The 14099-nt window shown below is 39.4% G+C and overlaps 1 protein-coding gene across 2 annotated transcripts in view; it reads right to left on the minus strand.

Annotated features, from left to right (window-relative positions):
- Positions 1–2099: 2099 nt before the first annotated feature.
- Positions 2100–14099, minus strand: part of SNAP25 (synaptosome associated protein 25) — a 64007-nt gene continuing 52007 nt past the window's right edge. For both annotated transcript variants that reach the window (XM_068153179.1, XM_068153178.1), the window contains exons 6-8: positions 11062–11187; positions 8786–8930; positions 2100–4719 (exon numbers count right to left, since the gene is read on the minus strand). In XM_068153179.1, the coding sequence (XP_068009280.1) occupies positions 4651–4719; positions 8786–8930; positions 11062–11187 (340 nt within the window). In that variant the 3' untranslated portion in view covers positions 2100–4650. The remainder of the gene's footprint in view (positions 4720–8785; positions 8931–11061; positions 11188–14099) is intronic.

The following is a 14099-nucleotide window of genomic DNA, read 5'->3' on the forward strand; positions in this document are numbered from 1 at the left end:
TTTATCTCCCATCTCTGCATTTCTTGTAGCTATTTGCAGTTATAAAAATACTCTGCTTATGTTCTACTAACTTCCAAACAAACTGTCCTCATCTCTTGGTATAAAGGCAACAAAAAAGCTCAGCAGACAGCAGTCACATCCCGCACACCTACGCCCACAGGCGCACACAGCAGCAGTGCATATACTTAAGCTGTCTCTAATACATGTAATTTTCCTTATTACTAAGTACTTGTCTCTCTCTTTCCCATGTCTTTTAAATAGAAGATTTTTATGTGCATATGTACACACAGGGTAAGAAAGAAGGAGGTGAAAAATAAAAATAATGTCTGCCTCTGGATCACTCAAATAAGACTTGAGCAATCTCTCCAGATTCAGGTCCAAATCAAAAGCCAGTGGAGATTCAGTTACTTGTGTGGCATACAATAGTGTGGAGGATAATTATCTGTATTTTTAGATTTAAAGTATATCTGTAATAAGTGTCACATGGCACAGGCATCTCTCTAAGGGGGTGTTTTACAGTTTGGCATGCAAACTCTAACATATTTAGTTCTTCAGAAATTAAGACTGCATTGTATTTAACCCATGTAAGCCAATAAAATTCACATTTCTTCAAAACAAACAACAACCAAAACCCAAAACAACCTAAACTCATCACAGTATATTCAACCCAACCCATGACATAGAGTTACCATGTTCCCTTACACACAGAAACACCACCAAATCTTCAAGAAATATTAATTCCAGCCTGTTTTAAGACCAGAGTGGATTAGGCTTTGAGCAACCTGGTCCAGTAGAAGGTACCCCTGCCCTTGGCAGTGGTCCAGAACTAGAGGATCCTTAAGGTCCCTTCCAACTCAAGCCATTCTATGATAATTATTTTTCCCTCTGCACCTCCACGTCACATTGATCTCCTTTTCAAAAGATGAGCTCTACCAAACCACAAAGTGCTGTATACAATCCAGAGTCTCTTTTCATGCATTTGTGTCAATCTGCAAAGCAATAACAACATCTTTTAAGTTTAGAATCTGTGTGTTTGTTCTAAGGTTAGGAATCATTAGCATCCTAAAAATTGTAATGGGTTTTTTTGTGATAAACCACATAGATGTTTTACTTAGCTTCTCCAGTTTTCCCTCTTAATTTTTCATTGCTGAAATCATGTCATGTTGTTGTTTTGTTGTGTTTTTGTTGAGGTATTACACTATTTATCAATTTTGTTCTGTTGAAGAATAACATTCAAATATCTTTCCTTGGGATTATCTTGAGATTTCAGTTTTCATCCTAAACTAGAAAAGGAGGAAAATGAATGCGTGGTATGTAAGAAGCCATTAACTGCAGATTTGCAGAGCTCAACAAAACTTTGTCTTTTAGTTGGACTTCGGTTCTCAAGCAACATTTTAAGTAATACTTCTGGGTAGTTTATTCCACTGTGGCACCTGAAAATATGACAAAACCTTTTCCATATGGCCGCCTCAAACCAATGTCAAAGGGAGGATCCTGCAATTTAACAAACTGTTGCTAAAGTTGTGTTGAGAGTCTAGAAATAAATTACATTTCATGGAGCTTTGTGTCTCTGAACACCCTCATTTTCCCCCCCATCTTTCAAATCTGGATTTCCAGATGGCTCTGCTACAGAGAATAAAGAAGTTACTGACTGGAACATATAACAACATGGTCAATGTGAAATTTCTTACCAGGAAAAGAAGGTTTTGCTTTCAGAAAACTAAGGTGTTTTGTTTCCACGATCAAGGTGACCATTTTATCTTATGAGACTTGTAATTCCAGCTCCTTGCTGTGTTACTTTCCTTTCAGTGAGCCTTGCCCCTCACCAGGTAATTCTGCTCACTCAGCCTCATGGAATCTGCAGTACATCATGGGAGACAGAGCCCAGCCAGAAGAGGAAAGGAAGAAAAGTGGGCAGTGCCACATTTGAGGCAACATTCTGTTTAAAACACCTCTTCCCCCCCACCCCGGATCAGCTGCTACATCAGGTATTTGGTGTGCACAAAACTTAACATACAGAAGTGGATTGTTCTAATAACTGCATGAAATTAAGCCTTTCTTTGAATTATTTCAAGAATAATTACTCCTGGAAGAGGCAATTTCCAAAAACATCAAAGAAACCCAGTATATTAAACGTATTTACTTCAGTCATTCTCAGCCAGCGCCTGAGACAGCGTGCATACAGCAGGGAAGGATACAAAGATAAATGCAACAGAACATTTCAATATTTCTATCCTTTAAACCTTCCATTTGGTAAAAAAGTTCCAACAGCCTAGGTTTTAGTCTTTGTTCAAGACAAAAAATAGATGTCAGAACATAGCGACAGGTTATATTCTTTATTAACTTTATGGCTTTTGCAAGTATGATCTTCTTCAGATGGGGTGCAATCTTGTCAAACAGACGGGAGTAAAACCTTCATTAGTATCTTCACTACTTTCTCATGTATTTCTTGCCCTTCTCAAATATTCTTGTATTTGTGTGTTCCCATATGGACACATTTTCCAGCACAGTTTTGCCCTTCTTTGGTAGGTTTGGACATTGCAGAGCGATAGCACTGTCACAAATACTAGAACCTCTGAATGAACAGGTTTGGAAATGGTCAGGCGATTAAAAATATTTGCTTGAGGTTTAGTCTTTGGTTTGAAATAGTGAGGGAAAAATACTTGCACAATTAATTTTTTAATAGGTACTAAAAATAAACTGCTAAAGAAAATATAGTTTGTCTACATTATCATGCAACTTTAATTATGTAAGCATTCATATTCTTTGTGTATTTTGACTTAGGGACATGTGAGACACATGAGTGAACTGTCACTCAGGCAGAGTTAATTATAATTTGCCCACACAGGGGACTAAAACCCTGGGAAAATATGATAACACTTTTCATTGGGAGTAAATACTAGCTGTTGTTAGTCATTTGAGAAAATTATTCTTAGTAAGACTGCAGAAACTCTGTAGTTCAAAGCGTTCCCTGAAAAGAAGTGTGCTAGCAGGTTTACTAGATTCACTGTGAGTATAGAATTTATTGAATAAGGAGCTGTATCTGCCTGTACCATACTATTTATTTCAGTTTTTCTTTCCCTTGAACAGAGAATATATTTTTGATTCAGTGTTTAGCAATTCAAGCCATGTTATTTAAACTAATATTCATGTGGAATGTGCCAAGTGTAAAATGCTGGTTTTAGAGTAAGCTGCTTTTATACACTAGTGCAAACAGAAATCTTTAGTTTCCCACGTGCTACAGAAGCAGTTTGTAAAGAGTCTCTAAACTTTTGCACTTCTTTTTCCAGGTAAGTGGCAAATAACTAGTTGTTATTGACACGTATGGCAATAAATGGATAAAGCAAGCATGGGTTCTGAGATCTATCATTTTTAATAATTTTTAAACTAGCTACAAAATGTCAATCACTTCACAAACTGACAGGAGACAGAAGGAATTTCATATTACATGCTGTAAATGATATTTATCTCACAGTTTATCTAGAGTTCATTCATTTAGATTTTTTTATGTTGGTTTTTGTTTTTATTTAAGTCAGCTACTAAACATCTCAACGATTTGGTGTGCATAGCTCTAGGTAAGCAACAGAGAACTGTACCAATAACAAACCACATGGGGATAGCAACTAGTAAGAGAGAGCCTTATAAAAATTACATTTCTTTGCACCATTTCATATGGTAGTCATTTCCTCCAAAAGATAGTCTTCAAAAGCAGCAGACAAACCCAATATAATACACTTATTTCTTTTTGTCTTTGACATATTTTCAGCCAGGCTTTTATTTTGCTGGCAATGGCTAAATGGTGAGTGCCAAATCCCTTCTTTTTTTTTAATTAAAAAAAAAAAATGATCATGATTAATAACTATATATATATATATATCAACAAGAAAAAAGTGGCACAACTGCAAACTTGCTGGTATAACATAGTCCCAAAAGAGTCCGAATACTGAGCATGCTTTTGTTGTCATTGTTGGTGTGCTACTGCCATGGGAAAAATCTTGTTTAAGTAGGAGTCTAAAAGTCTATTTATTCCTCATGCATAAATGCATAAATCACATCACTTTTTAGTGCAATGCTTGTTATAGTAATATAATTCCACATTGTCTAATCATGAAATCATAACAACAGATAATGGAGATGAAGAACTGAAAACAGCAGGTGTAAGTGCTTAAACATTATGATACCCAAAGACAGGAGCATGGCAGTAGCTCTGTGGAATGTCACAGTTTTACAAGAACAATACTGTATATTTAAAGGTTAACAGCACGTTTAGCATTCCAACAGTGTTGTCATTCAGCAAACATTATTTAAAAAAAAAAAAGAAGAAAAAAAACAACAACAAAACAGAACAAAGTGAGGAGGGGGAGAAAATGAAAGGAATCCAAAACAGAAACTAGGAAAGGAAAAATCCCAAAAAGGTCATAGTGAGCTATAGCCATCAAATCAGCACTATGTACAACCTTTGGAAAGAAAGATAGCCAGAAAAAAATAATTACAAGTATCATTTTTGGAAAGCTGACAAACTACACAGGACAACATTTACAATGGGGCTGATATGTTCATGTGTGCAAACCTAGTAGGTAAATACCATGATAAAAGCATGAAGGTACTGCCCTGTTGGACAGGGATGAAAGAAAATGTGCTTTGTTGCATTTAACCACTGCCCAGCATCTTTGTTGCACGCTGGTTGGCTTCATCAATCCTGGTTTTGTTGGAATCAGCCTAGGGAAGCACAAAGGAAAGAAAGAGGTGAATATTGGGTAGAAAGAGAAAATATCTGCAATGCTTGGTGCACACCTCTCTAGTTTTGGCTAGGTCAAGAATAAAAAGAAGCTTCAAAATACCAGACAGATGTCTTTTGTAGTTGTATTAGAGACCTATAAGAAAATTACAGATTTGCTGGCATTATGATGCTTCAGGTACCCTTTGAGTAGAGCTTTTATGATTGTATTCAGCTTCACTGACTTCACTGAGCTCTTGCAAGTGCTGTGCCAAATCTGTAGCTGGTGCTATTGACAGTGCTAGTGGTACTGATGGTAATGGATGACAAAAAGAGATCTGGTGATGTATGCATGTATTCCACTGGTGTAAAGCTCCAGGCATCACTAAGATGCAGCCAGCCTGAACTTTGTTCTAGTTTAGATCACCAGATATGTAGTCAAAACACGTGGTCTACATGTGAAGGAAGAGAATAGGTAGGAGTGATACCCTTATTCCTTCCTCTCAAAGGAATTCACTACTGTAGTTGCAAGACAAAGTAGCCTCTCACACATTGGGCAGCATAAACAGGAATTAAGGAAGGGATTCTACTGTTATTTGGAGCAATCAAACTGGAATTTAGTCCAGCATAGTCTGAACTATTAACTTCACTGTCTTCTGTGGGGTAACATTTGCCATGGCTATAAAATATCATTAATAAAACAGCATCACTTGGGAGGTTCAGGAGTTCTTTCTGAGTGGGAAGACACTTTCACCATGGCTTTCTGGAGCTCTGCAGAATTTAGTTTTGGAGACAGAAGACACTATTTTATCTGACAAAATCTAACAGAACTCCATTAAGGCCATGTTGCTACACCAGATTATGCTAGCAGAGGGACCACAAAATGTTTTCAATTTTTGAAATCAGACCTATGGGAAAGGTGAGAATTCTGTTACTGGTCTAAAAGAATGAACTCAAACCCAGACTCATTCTGTGGTTTGATGGCTGCATTTTGTTAGTTTTGGTTATCATTTCCACACCTCTGGCATGAATTCAGATTGCGCAGATTTATTTTAAGTCTCCAATTTGCAAAGACAGAATGGTGAAGCAACTTTCCCATATATGCTTGAAAAGCCTTTCTAAACAGTTATATAGAAGTGTAATCATTCTTAAATATCTCGGGCTTTTCTCCATAACTGTTTTGGAAAGTGCTATGTGGATTTGTATTTTTAGTACAGAAGCATGTGCCAGAGCCTCAACAAGCATTAATCAGCATCATTTTTCATTATGAGCCACACCTTTATTTTAGCTCTAAGTTTGACCTTGTCTACCACCGTAAAATTTTGTGTGTTTTTAACAACAGATTACCTAAACCACCAATTAATGGCTGTGGAAGCAGTTACATTTGTCATTAAATACATGAATATTGAGTGATAGTGATGAAACATTGTGTTTCTAAATAGGAATACTAAGGTCTAAGTCTGGTGGATGATGTTGCATCAAAGTCAGTGAGAGTCTTTGTGCACACCTTCCCATCTAGGTGAAAATACAGTGCTTTGAATTTTGCTTCCTGCTTTCCTCCCAGCCTCCTTTTTATGGTTTATTTTAGGGGCAAGGTCTTCTGATGATAATATCTGGGCAATTTGACTTATTTACCACATCATCATTTCAGTTTTGGTCTCTCTCTCTCTGAGAGAGAAGGATAAAGCCTTTTTTCATTGCAAGCCTGATCACCATGGGTAGATCAGGTTACATCTTTGCATTTGTGAGGTTGCTCTGCAATGTGTATGGATGCATGAAGAGAAAATAAATGTTTTGGGAGCATTTATGTTAGCTTTTGATGCACCCCAACTTTTGTAAAGTGTGTTGGCCAAGGGTCTTTCTAATGATCATCACTGCTAAAAATCACAGTATTCTAGCTGTTCAGGAAAAGAAAGCAGCTCCAGCAATGCTGCATACCCACTACTGGCTAGGGATGATGGTCTATTGGCATGCTTAATTGCAAAATGGATGTGTATGCATTTGTGGTTTCAGCATTAGCCAGCTGTCATTTATGTCCTTTATAGCCAGAAAAGTGTGTTTCTTTTTCTAGTATCTCATTCCTGTGTGTCCTCACTCTGAGAAATATAGCAGATTTTCACTAAGACTGAACATTGTCTGGGTTTTGCACTGCTTTCGTGACTCTTTGTCCACTGAGAGCAAGGCCATCTTTCAGAAATGTGTCATGGTTGTTTAGCTAAGGGCTCTACCTGAAGAGGCCTGCCTTCGAGGCTAGATGTAATAAATCATACTAGCTTATAGTGTTGATTTTCTGTTGCTGTGTGAAATGCCTAAATCCATAAGAAATGCCATAGAAGATGGCATAGAAGGCCAGTCTTTCAGTTAGCCATCTGATCTCAGCATGCACTGCCTAGAGATTTAGCCCATGTTCACTGCCTTGTACATGGTTTCAAAATCCAGATGTTTGCAAGCCTCAACTGAACAGTGCTTTGTTGTTGGGTTTGCTGTAGTATCCTGCAGGCATGAAAACAACACAGCTGATTTGTATACACAGGGCATGTCTATTGCTACTATGTTATATGCCATGAGTAGGGTAGATGTAACAATGCATGTCTTGTACTTGCTCTAAGAAAATATGTGTCCTAGACTTTCTATTTAAAGGTAGTTGTGATGCAGGCTGTATAATCTTCTACTGCCTTCTCACAATGTAGATACTTTCTAGTGCCTTTCATGTGAACAACAGTGGTAAATCCTTCCCCTTCATACTCCTATTTTTTCCATAAATATGAAATGCTGCAGAATGGCATCACAGTAATGCTGTGTTTTTTCCAATACAGTCAAACTAACAGATGCAGCTTTGTAAAACAAAAATTTTGACTAATCCGAAGCCAGATGCCTGTCTTCCTGTCAGAAAAAATCTTCCCACCTTTAAGTCAATGCACACTTCACTCACTTGTCTCTGGAATCAAACTCTAATGAGAAAAAATCTATCTGAGTGAATCTCTCAGAGCAGTATTTTCCTTAGTTGTTTTCTCTAGGCTCTGATGTATTTAATTGACATAGGAAAAAGGCATGGGCATCCTGCTCATGTGAGAAGGCTTGCACGTGTAAAAAGGCTCAAGACAGCAAGCTCTATTACTTAAGGTCAGCATTAACTCTAAGCAGCACATATAAGTCCTTGGGTTAGATCCTCAGGTTGTATAAATCTTAGCTGAAGTCGAGTGTTGTACTGATTTTACACCAGATGAAGATCTAGCCTCTTATGTTGCTTCAGCCTGGCTGTGCCTGGAGCTCTGCCAGTAGAAATGCAGATGGCTTGCAGATCTTGGGATCTGAGGATGGCAGTGAGTTCCCAGCTGGGTTTGGAGGGTGCTGCTATCTGCTTCAGAAATCTGCAATGCAGGTCTGGCACTAGAATGATGCTCTCTGCCTTTTTAGATGGTGATTTTGCAGCAGAAATGCTGAGCCTCAGTTATTAAAGTGTGTATGTGTATCTATATACACATATATATAGGGAGGGAGAGACAGCCTGAGAGAGCTCGTAGTTCTGTTTGAATGTGGTTATAATGAGACAGTGCAATAGCACTGGCTTCACTGTTACCATACAGCAAAGACTTGTTTAATAAATCCCCTTCTTCGTTTGGGGACTAGTCTTCCAAACAAGTGATCCAAGACTCAATTGCTCATAGAATTTCTAAGGGAAGGAAAGCCCAAGAAAGCTTAAAACTTGCCAGGCAGCGCCAGGGCATTCAGACCCAAGCCCTGCAGTTCTGCACAATTCAGGGCACTTCTCTTTTCCCAAAGCTGTTGCAGAAAGAACATTGATTTGTGCTAGTGGGTCTCCTTACCAGCTCTGGTCCTGCAAACCCAACAGGGTGGGTTCAACCTGACCTGCACTGAAGTTACTGAAGATCCACAGCAGCAAGCTCTTCTGTGGCCCAGTGATTTGGAGGGAGAAGAGAAAGGAGTGGTTTTTTCTGTCCCTTGTCCTTCTCTGAGATGAAGAAAAACTGCAGCGTGCACAGCCTATGCTTGCAGAAAGGAAAACATAGCCCCTTTTGAGACCCCCTTAGAAATGGCATCTCTTACCTTCTCCATGATCCTGTCAATCTGGCGATTCTGTGTGTCGATCTCATTGCCCATGTCCAGAGCCATGTGACGTAAGTTGCCAATGATGCCACTGACCTGCTCGAGGTTCTCATCCATTTCATTTTCCCGGGCATCATTTGTTACCCTGAGAGCAAGAAACCAATCCTTTAAAGCAGAGGCAGAAGAGGTTTCCCCCTGTAACTCTGATTCACCTGAAACCTCCCCTGTGTCCTCCTTCACTTGTCATCTAAGGAGCATGGTGCTTTGCTCAGTTCTGAAGAAAAGGGATTAACAAGTAGCTAGCCTGAAAAGCATTGCATGCTTAGCTTCTGGTTGTTGAGATTGTCTGGGTTCATCCCTGCTCTATTTGTACTTCTTATGTATGCTGCTCCTAGAAGTGGTGTGGGCTGAGCTTGTCTGCAGCACATAACTGCACCTCTCTGGTAGTGCTGGTCCTCCCCACAGCAAGAATGAAAAGGTGCTCCATTATGCCTGCATGTGGTTAGAGTACATGGGAAATGCTGGAGGTTGGAATTTAAGCTACAGCTGCTCCTCCTCTTGCACTACACACAGCTAATGCGTACTGTCCCATCCCCACACATTTGGGGCTTGCTGAAATATTGGGGAAGAGCTGCTTCAGCTGTGAAGATCCTGACCTAACACCCTAATGAACTGTTTACTATTTCTGGAAAATGACAGAAGCTGCTTTTCTCAGATTTCCTGGCTTTTGTAAACATCTCTTCTGTCTCATTCGTAGCACTATCTTTTCAGTTGCATGGGTTTTGGAAGAGAATACTTGTGCTTGAACCAAGGCCCACTTCAGTGTTTCACTGACTGGTGGGGCATGTGGTGACTGTATGCTGAGAAAAACAAGGTCTGTGAGTCCCACTCAGAAAATCACTACTTTGAGCTTCTTGTGCAATTTGTGTTCATGTAGGTGCCAATAGAGTGCTACAGGCTGTTTGCAGAGCAGTTATGGGGTAGCACAACTTCCTCTGCTGCTGTTTGGTGTGGCTGCCATCCAGAAATTAAAAAAAAAAAAAAAAAAAAAAAAAAAAAAAAAGAGAAAGAAAAAAAAAGAAAAGAAAGAAAGAAAACCAAACCAGAGTGAACGGCAGACCCAGCAAACTTAAATGGCAACTCCATCCCACGCTCCAGATTGCATGACAGCATTGTTTCTATCACATTGATTTCCCTGTATCCCAGCAGCCAAAAAAGTAAGTGGATAGTAGTTTTTGGAAAGATAATTACTTATTAATCCAGTGTCCTTAATCTTCAGAGATCAAAGCTTTGCCTACTGGTATGCCTCTGTCCATTCAGCTGATAGCATTGTCATCTAAATACACACTCTATAAGCACTGTAATCAGTATGTACTCATTGCTGCGTCCCCACATAAGCCTGGAAGTTTGCAGCCTGGGTCCCGCTAACATAGCTGTGTATTTCAAACTGACTTTCATCTGAGTGCACAGGGCTTGCCACTGAAGCATTGTTGTTCACCGTAGCTGTGGCTTTACAGCACCTGAGCAATGGGACATCATTTCTGTTTGGTGAGGTTTTCTGGGTAGACACAAGCAGGGAAGCAGTGTACCTCTAGTTAAATGTGTGCTTCAGGTTCTGCACTTGGCTCTGTGCTTTGGCAGGGAGCCTCAGGCTCTTTTCTTTTTGAACAGAATGAATAATGAGCACTACAGATCTTGAGGCATAAAAGTAATAAACTAGTATTTACCTAACGTTTAGTCTCTGAGGCATTTGACAACTGTTGTTAATGAGGCAGATATAAGGCCCCCAGAAAAGGTGCACTGTTCATACCAGGGAACTGAAGGGCAAAGGACAGTACTGACTGGCTGTGACAGTCTGCAACCTCACATTGAGGATGTGAAATAAATATGTAGGTATTATTTCTATTTTATTATTTCCCAAATCTGTGCAGTTCTAAGGAGTAAGGTTTCGGGCCACATTTCCAAGCAGCTTTTGGTTCTCTGAGCTAAGACCTTGACTTCAGGATCTCCAGCAACATAACCTTTGCACTAGCCCAGGCAGGCACCCAAAGAGCCAGGGGAAGCCAGTGCATGTAGTAAGCCTTTAATACCTGTCTTAATTGTCACCAACCTACATCTGAGCTGCCATCACTTGGTGGAAAACACTGGCTCCATCACATTACCCAGCACCAGTGAAGGAGTTAATGAGTATCACAGAACTCATGACCATATGGAAGAAATCTAAATATATCCGTGATGAGGAGAATAGAGAGAAAACAGTGGATAAAAAGGCTCACCTGCGGATAAAGCCACCACTGATGGCCATCTGCTCCCGTTCATCTACAACACGTGCAGGCTGGCTGGCTACCACACCATCCTGATTATTGCCCCAGGCTTTTTTGTAAGCATCGCTTGATTTAAGCCTATGCAAAAAAGATGATGAGTAACAAAGCATCAAGTGGACAAGGACAAATGCAAAACTCTTTACTTCTCCAAGCTAAAAGCTGAATCAAGCAAATGAGTTTTCAGATAGAGGGTCATAGATTATATACCGATATATCATAACCCGGAATAAAAGGAGGGGTTTGGGTTTTAATTTTTTACTTTACTGCCACAACAACTGTGATGGTCAGAAGTTTAGTTTCCAATAGGGTGAATTGCGATTGTCAAGTCTACAACACTGCACACAGGTTTTCAGATGTTGATTAGTTTCCAGACAGAAGGAGAGGGGGGGAAAAAAAAAAAGAAAAAGAAAAAGGAAAAAATAAAAGAACAAAGAAGAATAGAAGAAATACAGATAAGTAGAAAACATTGTTTCTTTTCAGTGACACATATGTTTTGACATCAAACACAGAGAACGTACTGGCAGACAGACATAAAAACAGAACTGCCAAGTATAGTGTGTACATCACATCACAGCAACACACCCTCTCAGAGATAAAATGGATTTGGCTAGGCTTTAACATTTTACTATGCTGAAGATTTGGCTTCTATTGGTATTTTTTAACATGTATGTGGCATAAGAGGCATTAAAAGCCACTAACCTTTTCCAAGGTGATTTGGGATAATTTTAGCATAAAAATCATAGGGTTCATTAGATTTTTCAAATAATATATCGGTACTTGAAAATAGCTAATCATACATCGACAGTTGATGTACAAACCTTTGTCCACAGAGACAAAAAGTAAAATAGGCAGAAGTGAAATGAGTGCAGGAGGAAAGAGAAGATATGAGCAATCTAGCATCAGAAAGGGAAATTTCTCTACATTTTCCTTCATGCACCAGCTACAGGCATGAATAAGAACTGAAGCATTCTCACTAAGCACAGTTGTCCCAATAATTCATCATACTCTTAATGCATCAGCAGTAACAGCCTTCACAATAAGCAAGACACAGGCAAAAATGGATCATCACTTCCTTCAGGAGCTTTAAACCACAGGAACTTTTAAATAGCCTAGAAATTTGTTGTATCTGTTATTTATGACAGTTACATTTGCTTTAAGAGAGCCATTTTTGACTGAGCTGCCGTGGATAGAAAATTAAAATCCAGGCATACCGTCAGTGGCAGATTAGCATGTGCAGCATAACTTTTTGCTGTTATTGGGGTTGACAGGTGAGACTGAACACTTTAATGGTAGAGTGTTGAGTGTCTGGGATCTGTAGGCATAAGATTTTGATTTTATTCCAGAAATGGAGAAGTTTCCAACAAAGCTGCTGGGGATTGTAAATCTCTGTGGTTTCCCCGTTCTTCACTCGGCTTCGGTCAATCATACAAACAGCCTTATGTCTTGGATTTTGGGGGAGAAACTGAATGTACTTCTAGGGGACTCAGGAAAGGGCACAACAAGCCCATCTCTGGTGTTATGTTCTCTCCATGCCCCCTGAAGCAGCTCAGCTTCCATTGAGCTTGAAAATGTGTTGCATGCTCCAATATAGAATTAAAATATAGGTGATGAGGATCTTTCCTACTAATTTATTTTGTGGCTTGTTTCCTATTAAAGTTTGTGAAGACTTAAAAAGATGATGGTTGACCTTTTTGTTCTTAGTTCTCTGAAACTATGCATCAGCTTTGGTGTTTCTAGAAATGAGTGAATGCAGTTTTCTTCTGCACATACATTTTTTTTCCCCTGTTCTTTAACCTGTGCAGTTTTGAGAGTGAGACAGTCTCTGTGTTTGAAGTGAATTATTATTTTATGCATCCAGAATTTGATCTTTATTTTCCTGTGAACTTCCCATTAAAGTCAACAAGTGAGTCTGGGTCTGCTTATGATAAATTGCAGTTGTTCTTTTGAATGTAAATTGGTCAAGGTTTCATGCTGTGGGCATTTTGGGCAATTTTTGTCTCTTAAGAATGTAGGATCAAGCCTTACTTTTGGTAAAGACTCATGGATTTGTATTTGTTCTGTATATTGGAGTATAGTTGTGTGTGAAATGGCTAATCTTTTTAAAGTATGTGCCATTTATTTACCACTGGGGATCATGGAGATACTGATACCCAGAACTTTACAATACCCAAACCTGTATGAAATTCTCTCCTATTCTCCACTTCTCAGAATATCATCTTGTTCATATCAGTTGAGTCCTGGCATAGTGATTCAAGGAATGGGCTCTGGATGTCTTGTTCATCCATACTCTGCTTCTGATTAGCAATGCTAGTTTATGGCTGCAGACTCCAAAGGTCAGACAGTTACCTTAGAGCAGGGAAGAGATGCCTTTCCAAATGAATGTCCCCCATATTGAATGTGTGCAATATCTCTCTGTTCTATTGATTTCCTGATAATGCTATCAGAGTGAAGTAGTAGATGTGTCAAGTGCCAACCCCATCCATGCCATAGGTTGTCTGGCTGTCAGCCCTGAGCAGTGCTGAATATTTAAGATATTCTAAAAAATTGTAATTCCTGCAAAATACATTGAAATTTTTGTGCTTTAAGTGTGAACTTTTCATGTAGGCATTGTGCCAAGTTTCTCCAGGAGCAGCAAGCCAGGACAGTGTTCTTCTTTAAGTTGCAACAGCTTTAGAGAGTGGGAGATGTAAAGTTCCTGCTGCATTATCTTATCCTGCAGCTTATCTTATACCTGTAGCTGTGCATCCTCCAGGGCAGGACAGCAGAGCTAACGCCTGTATCACAGCTGATACCGGTCACAGGGCATTCCACTGACAAAGGCTCTGTGTGTGTGTAGCTCTTTCAATTCCTTCTTGCCTCTCTCACCGTGTGCACACCAAAATTATAGTGCACTCATTCTAGGCAATACACTTAGACCAGTAAAGAATTATGGCTTGGAACACAGGAGCAAAATTATGATTTTTTTAAACTATGGAGGCATCTGCATTTTA

This window comes from Melanerpes formicivorus, unplaced genomic scaffold (assembly GCF_026170545.1).
Source record: "Melanerpes formicivorus ecotype bairdi unplaced genomic scaffold, bMelFor1.0.p_v2 SCAF_25, whole genome shotgun sequence".
Lineage (NCBI taxonomy): Eukaryota > Metazoa > Chordata > Aves > Piciformes > Picidae > Melanerpes > Melanerpes formicivorus.